At 42.3% G+C, this 9,453-nt stretch overlaps 1 protein-coding gene and 1 long non-coding RNA gene across 9 annotated transcripts in view; both read right to left on the bottom strand.

Annotated features, from left to right (window-relative positions):
- Positions 1-560: 560 nt before the first annotated feature.
- Positions 561-9,453, bottom strand: part of LEF1 (lymphoid enhancer binding factor 1) — a 70,272-nt gene continuing 61,379 nt past the window's right edge. For all 8 annotated transcript variants that reach the window (XM_079307333.1, XM_079307335.1, XM_079307330.1 and 5 more), the window contains one exon: positions 561-1,321. In XM_079307333.1, the coding sequence (XP_079163459.1) occupies positions 1,242-1,321 (80 nt within the window). In that variant the 3' untranslated portion in view covers positions 561-1,241. The remainder of the gene's footprint in view (positions 1,322-9,453) is intronic.
- On the bottom strand, positions 4,871-6,785 carry LOC306802794. Its single transcript, XR_013774473.1, has 2 exons — positions 5,701-6,785; positions 4,871-5,663 (listed from the first exon to the last, which is right to left on the bottom strand). It is a non-coding gene; the product is annotated as an uncharacterized lncRNA (long non-coding RNA).

The raw sequence follows: 9,453 nt of genomic DNA, 5'->3' as shown, positions 1-9,453 counted from the left end.
GCTCACTTTTCAAATAAAAAAATATTTTCCAAATTCACTCCAGGTGCGCAAACAGCCAAACAGACACATTGCACTTCCTGCAACAGAAGATTGAGCAAAAAATCTTCAGCCTTACAAGTGACTGTGCCCTCCTGAGCTTGCTTCTGCCTTTGAGGGATTCTAGCAAAAACTGTTCTCTCTTTTTTTAAGCCAATTTTAAAGACAGTTAACTTCCATTTTATTACAAAGCTTTTATTAAAAAACAAATGCTCAGCACATTAACTCAAACTGGAATGACAAAAAAAAAATTGGTTGACAGTATTTTTGGCAAAGGCTGTGCCTTACTATTTTAAAAATGGGTACATCAATGCTCATTTCAACAACTGGCATAAAATCCCACTAACAGGCTAACAAAAACAGATACAAATACAGAACAATTGAAGTAATAATTCAAGTGCTGGGCTTTTTACAAGGAGAAGGGGAATGGGTGAGAAGGAGAACTCACTGCAGTCAGATTTGCTGGATGTATTGCTTATGTTTACAGAGTAGATGATGCAAGACTAACGTGTCTACTGACCAGCTGACTGTTGTTACATTTATTTAGTTCTATAGGACACTGTATTATATAGACTGAGAGGCCACTATTTGTTACAAATAGTTTAACAAAACAGCCACCTTTTTTCCATACAGATTTTTCCTCTGGCAGAAAAAAAAAGAAAAACTCCTTTTATTTAAAAAGTATTTCAGATTTCTGACACTTGTTTAAAAGCTCATACCTAGTAAAATATACACCAAAGAAATTACAAACTAAAAGTTAAAATATAAAAGCATTCAAGTTTCTTAAAAAAAGCTAAAACCAAAATTGATCCTGTCGCACCATTAAATAAAAAGAAGGTTGAGCATGTCATCCTGGTCCAGGCCAATTCCATTCCTCGATGTGCTGTATGGGGCAGCTGTGGTCTAGGTTATTCTGCTGGCTGAAGCAGGCAGAGACAGCCATGCTACTGTGTTTGCTGACTCAATATGGACACAGATGAGATGGGGGGCTTAAGAGTGCAAGGCAGAGGTGAAGACAAAAGCTGCTCTGCTGACCCAGGAGCTCGTTTGCTCTATTAATATCAGGGCTGGACCTCGTGATAGTGAAGGATTTTGGCAGTGATTGTCTTTATGATTCAGTGTCTCTAGCAGTGACATCAGGGTGAATGACATCCTGGACAGACTCCTTGGGGGTGGTCTGTGTGGATGAAGGACACACCTAGGGTTTAACAAGCTTCCATCTCCAGAAGGGGTCCTGGTGTGGCCGCCTTTGCTTTGCAAGTTGAGAAAGCATTTCTTTTCCCACCTGCAGGGAAGGAGGGAGGAAGAGAGAGAGAGTGTGATAAAGACTATCTGAAGCCTTTAAAAAAAAAATAATTCTTCAAACAAGCTGCTGATGAGTCACTGTAACTCTTACAACTGTGTTAGTTGCATTACAATGTCTAAGTTAAATGTTGAATTTATTACTACTTGCTTTTGCTTGAAGTTTGCAACTATATTTATGGAAAGTGTTTTGGATTGTAAAGAGATACCAACTAGAAAGGTGGGGTTTGAAACATCCAGCATATTACTGAAGTACTTCCCTTTTGTAGTGGATTTCATTTATCTACAACATTTGACCCAGATACCATTACAAAATTAGACAGCCTTGGGCTTTAGTACTGCAGTGCAGTGGTTGAGGTCAATTAAACCTCTATTGCAGAGCCTCAAGCTCTACTCCCTGCAGACATGAAAAAATGCTGTCTTCTGCAAGCAGTTTGGTAGGGAAATGTGGTGAATGAGGCTTGTGTGAACATTAATTTTACCATCATCCATCCATCCTCATGACTAGAGAGGATTTGTTCTGCTCTTCAGCAGGCTAGGGAACATCTTCCAGCTGTGTACAAGCCATGGGCCTCCTTGCAAGAAGTAAAGTTCACTAGATCTTGGAAGGATTTATATTCATAGAGCATGTGAAATGGCTAGTACAGGCCTAATAGGAATTGCTTATCCAAAGAGGAACAGTTTTCCTCCCTAGGTCTCTGGGTTACATCAGCTGATTTATGAAATTGCCAACTCAACCATCACCCTTGTCCTTCTGATCCAGACAAGTGGGTTATAACAGTCTCCACCCAAAATCTCTCTGATGAGTCAAACGTTTTTTCCACACATGGACACATGCTCTCCAGTAACTATTTGGGGATTGTTGGTATCTCAGAAAAATCAACATTAACCTCTAGGTCTCCATGTACTACTCAACTGCCAAACAAATAGAAGGCTCAATGAACAAAGCTTTTGAGAGTGATCAAAATTAGCACAAGAATGCAGTTCAGTGGAGAAGATAAATGAATTTTCACCAGAAGAAACATAAAGTGCTTAGTCACATAAAGAAGTTACACTGCCAGCACCCTGAGTCATGCAAGGCAAGACAGAACAAGTTTATGAAGAAATGGTTTAAACCACAAGTCAAACTTCTTTTAGGCTAATCATGATAGATAGACTGCTTAAGCCTGTAAGAGCCACAAGCTGAATTAGCCAGCAAATTTTACATTACATTACATTTCAGCAGTATTTAAACTGGGGCCATTTATAACTGAGCACCCACCTCCCATCAGCTGCAGGATCCATGTAACCCATTGCAACACAAAGTGTTTCACTCACAGCGGCTGAGTAATGTGGCTGCTCCTGAGTAAGGAGTTACACTGCCTCATGTAGTAGAAAAGGTACAAAATCAGTTTTAGAGGCTTTCTACCCTACCCAGGGTAAAAAGCCTCTAACATTGATTTTGTACCCTTTAATTTTAATCAGCATAAGCTGAGGCCCCAAAATCTTACTACATAAGTTGACTGCTTATCAAAGATCACCCATGTGGCTCTTGTTATAGTGCAAAGTTGAGGACACTTAAGTTTAGCTGCAGACAAAGGTAGAAGAGGCCAGCACAAACTCATAGCAAGCTGCTCTGTATGGCTTAGATTTGATTCAGGCTCCCTTGTTACCCAAATACTGCCATCCCTGATACAGAATAACTGATAAGGAATAACTTACACCTGCTGCTGGTAGCCACAAAAGGACATTTAAAGCCACTGAGGCCTCTTAAACTGCACAGCTAGAAGTCCACTGGCAAACCAGCAGTTTCAACAGAGGTGGTCTGTATTGACTAATTCAGTTCCTATTTCCTCATTAAACCAACCCATGTCCCAACTAAAAAAAGCCTCCTGAGCTTCCTGCCTTTTTTTCCCCTATTTTTTATAAAGTAGCGCAGTGCTCCGTAACACGTGCGGATCAAAGAGCTACGAAGGGCTCTACCTTTCCAAGGAGCACGAAAGAGAGGCCAAGCAAACAGCAGAGAAACACTGGGGAGAGCACCCTGCAGCTTTATATTTATTTTGTGCCTTTTCATCCCAGATTTTCAAAGGTTTGGTCCAGGTTGCTCTTCCTGGGAAGGTTTTCCTCTCAGTCTTACATGAAAACATTCAGCTTCCTGTTGAGGAATGGCCTTGAGGCGCCAGGCCAGTAGTTCACAGCAGTCTGATACAAGCACTGTGATTCAGAGCTACTCCCCATTAGCAGCCAGGAATGTCTACTTCACTGAAGGAAATGAAATGCTCTTCTGTTGAGATGGTTCCCTGCCTCCTCCCCCCTTCCCTTACCAGCAAGCTGTCTTTGAAGTCAGGAGGTTAAAATAACGACTGTGGCCTTGCTCTGGCCCTTCAGCTTTTTCCAACAGCAGCCATTGCTTCTTTCCCAATCCAGAGGCAGCTTTTGCAGCGCCTGCCTCCTTTCCATAGCTCCTAACTATGCCCAGCTCCTCTCGAGAGGCTGCAGACACCACGGTGATTCTGGAAAGGGGACAGGCACAGGGAAGCCCCACATATTTTTATTTCCAAGCAGTACAGCAAATTACACAGTAGCTGTCCTTAAAACAGCATCTAGAACCCAGCCTTTCCCCTGCTGCACATTAAGGCTACATGCTGGAAATTGCTTCTGCTGCTGATAAACCAAATAATACCTAAAAAATATGAGTGATGATGGTGTTGCCTTACAGATATAAAACAGGTCAAATCAGGATTCTTTTCAAGAAACCACAGGCATGTGCTAAGGAGACTGAAGACTTCCCACATCTAAGGCTTCACTGGGGGGCTGCAGCTGAAGTCTCGCCAGGCGAGGCATGCCCTAGCAAAGCCCAATCCACAAGTGAAGTCGGCGCAAATCAAAGACTGCAATTACAGCTCCCTGGCTGTGGTTAGGCTTCAAAGAAAGTGCTGCAAGTCACATTTTACATATGTGAAGTCTTGAGCCTGAGCCACAATAGGAGGCACTGTCTGTGCCATTTGCAGTGTACATCTGACTGCAGGAGGAAAGGGGAAAAAGAAAACAACATATCAAAAAAGAAATGGATGTAAGATTCAAGAATAATGCAGTGCAAAAAGAAAAGCCTTGCTACCGAAGTGGCAAAACTGTAATTCAGGAATTGCTACAGTGCAACTAAAGTCTCCTAGCAAGCCTGGGCTCAGTGGCTGAGGGGATCACAAGGGGATCTGAAGTCCTCTGCATGCTTTGGAAGGAGATGGATTGAAGGGTGGGTCCGAAAAAGCCTTGTTCTCCTCCTCTGGTCTTTTAACTTTTCTAGAACAAGGGAGAGAATGCAGCTTCACCCAGTTATGCTAATCAGAAAAGGTTATTGAAGAAAGTCTGGGTCAGTACAGCAGTAAGTACGGAGTAAAAGAGATACCCAACCCTTCACAGAGGGCAAGGGATATTAAACATTTGAAATGAGATACTTTTTTTCTACACCTTTCCTTATCACATTGTTTGGATACAGTTCTAAGAGACGAGACTACATATAGCAGGCAGTCATGTGTATTTAAAAAAAAGAAACAAAAAAAAAGTTCATCTCCAAACCTGTCTTTTAATCCAGTACTTCAAACAACATGGCAAATTCAGGTACCCAAAAGCTGAAACTGTCATTTACTTTGCAAGTCCAAAACGAACATGTTTGACTTACTGCTAGCTATGGTTTATTCAATGCTCCAGAAACCTGGCTATGCAAAACCAGATCGTTATTTATCAGGGCAGTTCATGCTGTTTGTGAAGCCCCTCTGTATTTTCTTTAAGAGCAGAGCTGCAGAGGGTTTCAGGCACAAGCAGAGAGATGCCGGCGCTGCAGTCTGCTCCTCTTCCTGCCCAGCTGGGCCATGGTTTGTGGGTTTAGCCCAAACCAGATCCTTGCGATGTTCAAGGCAAACACAAACAAGTACTCCACAACCCTTGTTGTTTCTAAACAAAAAAAGCACCTCCCAACAAAACCCCAGTCATTTTAGTAATCCAATTTGCTGCAGGGTCCCACAGGCTGTTACAAAACATGGAGAGACCTACGGGAGACAGGAAAAAGGCCTCTCTTCAAGAGCTGGATACCAGCAGGCAGCAGAGGAAACTTTTTAAGCTGTCTTTGTATCCAAAGAAATGACAGAAAATTGTACCCTAAAACTGTAACAGATGCTGCCATGTTGAAACTATGTTAATATGAAGTTTTTCTTGGTCTGTCCAACCCCTCCATCACCCTTGCTACTTTTAACCTGGGTCCATTGCTGGTAACTGTGAATGGAGACTCCAACAGCAAATTATTCACTGCTGTTTCAAATGCCCTGAATTAATGCCCCTGAAAATACCTCTCCATTAACTACCAGTGGAGCCTGGAGCCCTAACTTCTGTCTTCATAGTTTGACCTCAGCTAGATGCATTATGTGAGCAGCAGGAATATTCCTCCCCCAGCCTTCCCAAGCCACAGACCTCTTCCAGAGCAATTAGTTTCAGCATGGAAAACACCCAGGTATTTTAGGGTTCCCATTTTGTGCAGCTGATGGCAGTGATACCATGCAGGTGTGGCTCTTATCAAAGGCCCCCAGTGTAGGCAGAACAAAACTACAAGCTCTATCACCATACTAGAATCTTTAAAATTATCTTACTGGAAGACCCAAGACACGTTTTTCCTGTTGGGGGTGGGAGGGGAAAGAGGCTCCATGTTTATAATAAAAACCAGATTGCCTCTTAGCAATCTAGCAGCTTCTTAAAGAGGAACAGTATACTGAAGGCAAGGAAGAGGGAGAAAGACACAGGCTTGTCTCCTTTCTGTATCTTTATGGCATATAATAAATATTCAGAAGACTATTTTTTTAAATTATTTATTTTCTAGACTGAGAGCTAGGGGCACAAAATTGCTACTTCAGTTTTCACCTGCTGTAACAAGGAAGAACATGAGATACTGGTAAAACAATAAGTGAAATGTCTTTCAGAAGATATAACAGGGGTAGTTTCCTTTGTAGATATTTTTTTCTGCCGTAATTAAACATAGGTTAGAATTTACAATACTTTAAAAGATAATCTCAACAGTTAAATCTTCTGATACTTGGAATAATTTAAATAGTTTTCTTCATGAAACCAAAGGCAAGTCAGATGTAACCTGAATATCTTCTTGTGCTTCCATCAACTCTCTACACACAACCATCCACAGAGCAACACTACAAGTGTAAGACAACAGTACCCAGAAACCACTACAGAATTCAAACGTACCAACTTCACTTTGATGCAATTAACTCATCTCATCATAAAATCTCTGCTGGTCCAAAATACACAACAGGAAGTCTGTGTACCTCAAAAGACACACGTATGTGGAGAAAAACCAACTGTTCATCAAAACGTAGTTCCACCTAGTGTGTGATTTGCCTTTACACCATAGAAACCAATTCTGTGTAGTTATTTTGGCAATAACGTTTTACCATATGCAATTTCAGGTATCCATAATGTCTCACTGACTTGCCAGGCTCACATTTTAACTGGCCAGACAGTGGTGCTTCAGTTGGCCCTGCTATGAGCTTCCTCACTTCCACAGCTTTCCAATCTGCAAGCTTGCAAAACTGCCTATATGGTGCAGCCTTAACAAGCAGGGAAAGGGTCAGAGATTTAAAAGATGATGTGCATAGAAAATTCTTAAAGTGGAGGATTAAGGAACTGATTGATATAAGAAGGCTTGCTCTATTAGCAGTATTGCTCTAATATTATGGTTAAGGATCTTTGGGTTTGTTCCGTTCTTTTGATTACTTTTCTCTTCAGGATGGCTAGGTTTGCATTCATGTATATCAGAAGACTTCTTCAATCATAATCTCTAAAATCAGAGGCAAATGGAAGCAAAACTCAGTGCTAGGATATGCTAAGATTTGCTAAGCTTTGATAGAACTGCATTTGAATACAATTCTGTTGAAATGAGAAGACAGATTTCACCCAAGCTTAGTCTCCAGAAACAAATGGGAAAGACTTTGACAGTGCCATAAAAACTTGCTTTCTGGCTTATCAGGAACACAGTATCAAAACCTCATTTTGAAATTTTTCATGTAAATACACCAAAAAATGTGAAACTGCAATGAAGGCCTGAGAAAAACATTAAAATTCGGAAGTTTTCTTCCAATTGGAAATGAAACATTTCAAAACCTTACATCTTATTTATGAAACAGTTTGTTTCTACAAAGTTTTTCTCATGACCTTAGACTTCTCAGTCTGGTGGTGAGTTTACTAAATCCACCAAAATACACCGTTTTCATCCAGAGAAGAATGGTGCACCAGCAGGCAACTCCCTGTCCCCACCCTATCCCACAGGAAGAGTCAGAACAATAGTTGTCCCACTGCTCTCCTTCATTCTAGCCCAAGCCGCCTACTGCTAACACCTCAGAAGTGAAACAATAAGGGATTTTAAAATCACTTGTAAATGTGGTTTAAGTTCAAACTTCATTAAGCATCTCCAATTTCACAGTAGGTTCTGCAACTTGAGTGTCTCCAACAAAACAAACACATTTACCTCCTGAATTACCTGTTTTTTCCATTTCTCAGTGTCAATTTAAAATACGAAACGGTGAAGATCAGCTTCATAACTGACCACACTGCACTTACTTTGCAAAAATCCTTACAATTTTTTCCTTATTTCTCTAATCCCATATCTATGCTGATTGTCTAGTTGAAAGTGTTCTGCTGTTCTTTAATTTGTAAAACCTATGCTTTGCTACTACCCTCACTTACCCACCCATCCCACAGGCTGTGATTGCACTGAAAATAGCCCTTCCTTCCTGCCTGCCTGCCTTCCTTCCCTCCACAAGGGACCTCCACCAGGATGATAAGGGGAAGCAGGGACTAGGGTCTGCTCTGCTGCTCCTCTCCCAGCAGGTGTCAGTGCCCCTCTGTACCTGCCACCTGCATGGGGCCGTGGCTTCTCTTTGGGTTTGCTCTTCTAACTTTGCCTCGATGTCAGAGAGCCCGAAAGAGAGGAGGGCTTGTCTTTCACCCCAGCAAGACTGATGTCAGGTCAGAATTAAGCTGCTTGAGAAGACACACAGGAGGGACAGGATGCCATCCAGAGGGACTTGGGCAGGCTTGAGAGGTGGCCTGTCCAAACCTCACGAAGGTTTGACAAGTGCCAGGTCCTGCAGCTGGGTCAGGGCAATCCCAAGCACAAGCACAGGCTGGGTGGAGAATGGACTGAGAGCAGCCCTGTGGAGAGAAAGTCTTGGAGGTGTTGGTGGAGGAGACCCAGCCATGGGCACTCCCAGCCCAGGAAGTCATTTGTGTCCTGGGCTGTATCCAGAGCACTGTGGCCATCAGGACAAGGGAAAGGATTCTGACCCTATGCTCTGCTCTGGTGAGACCCCACCTGCATCCTGCAGCCAGCTCTGGGGTCCCCAACAGTAAAAGCACATGGACCTGTTGGACTGATCCCAAAGGAGACCACAAAGATGCTCAGAGGGCTGGAGCATCTCTTCTCTCCAAACAGGCTGGGACAGCTGAGCTTGTTCAGCCTGGAGGAATTTCCAGTGAGATCTTGTAATAGTCCTCCAGTTCCTAAAGGGGGCCTACAGAAAAGCTGGAGAGAGACTTCTGACAGTGGCATGTAGTGCTAGAACAAGGGGGAAATGCTTTAAACTGACAGAGGATAGGTTTAGATTGGATATTAGAAAAAAAAAATCTTTAATGTGAGAGTGGTGAGGCCTAGAGAAGTTGCCCTATCTCTGTAAGTGTTTAAAGGTCAGATTTGATGAGGTTTTGAGTAAGCTGTCTAGCTGGAAGGTGTCCCTGGCCATGGTGGGGAGGCATTGGAACTAGATATTTTTAAGGTCCCTTTCAATCCAAGCCATGATCTCTCTGACGGCTATATCCATTTTCTATGGAAATTTTATGCCTATCTGAAATAATACAAACATTTAAATCCAGAAAATTTTCTTCTGCTCATTCCATCCCTCTTGCCTATGCTGAAGGCTACTATTCATGGGCAAAATGGGGAATAGGGAAATATGGGTCACACAGGAAACAATTTTTAAAGCAAATCAGTACAAATCTCTGCACCACCATCACCACACATATTCTCACAGAGAATAACTTCTATGCAAGTTCTCCAGGCTGTGTTTAAACCTTTTGTGC

Source organism: Erithacus rubecula (genome assembly GCF_903797595.1).
Source record: "Erithacus rubecula genome assembly, chromosome: 5".
NCBI lineage: Eukaryota > Metazoa > Chordata > Aves > Passeriformes > Muscicapidae > Erithacus > Erithacus rubecula.
Note: the sequence above shows the minus strand (reverse complement) of the source record. Positions and strands in the feature narration are given on the sequence as shown.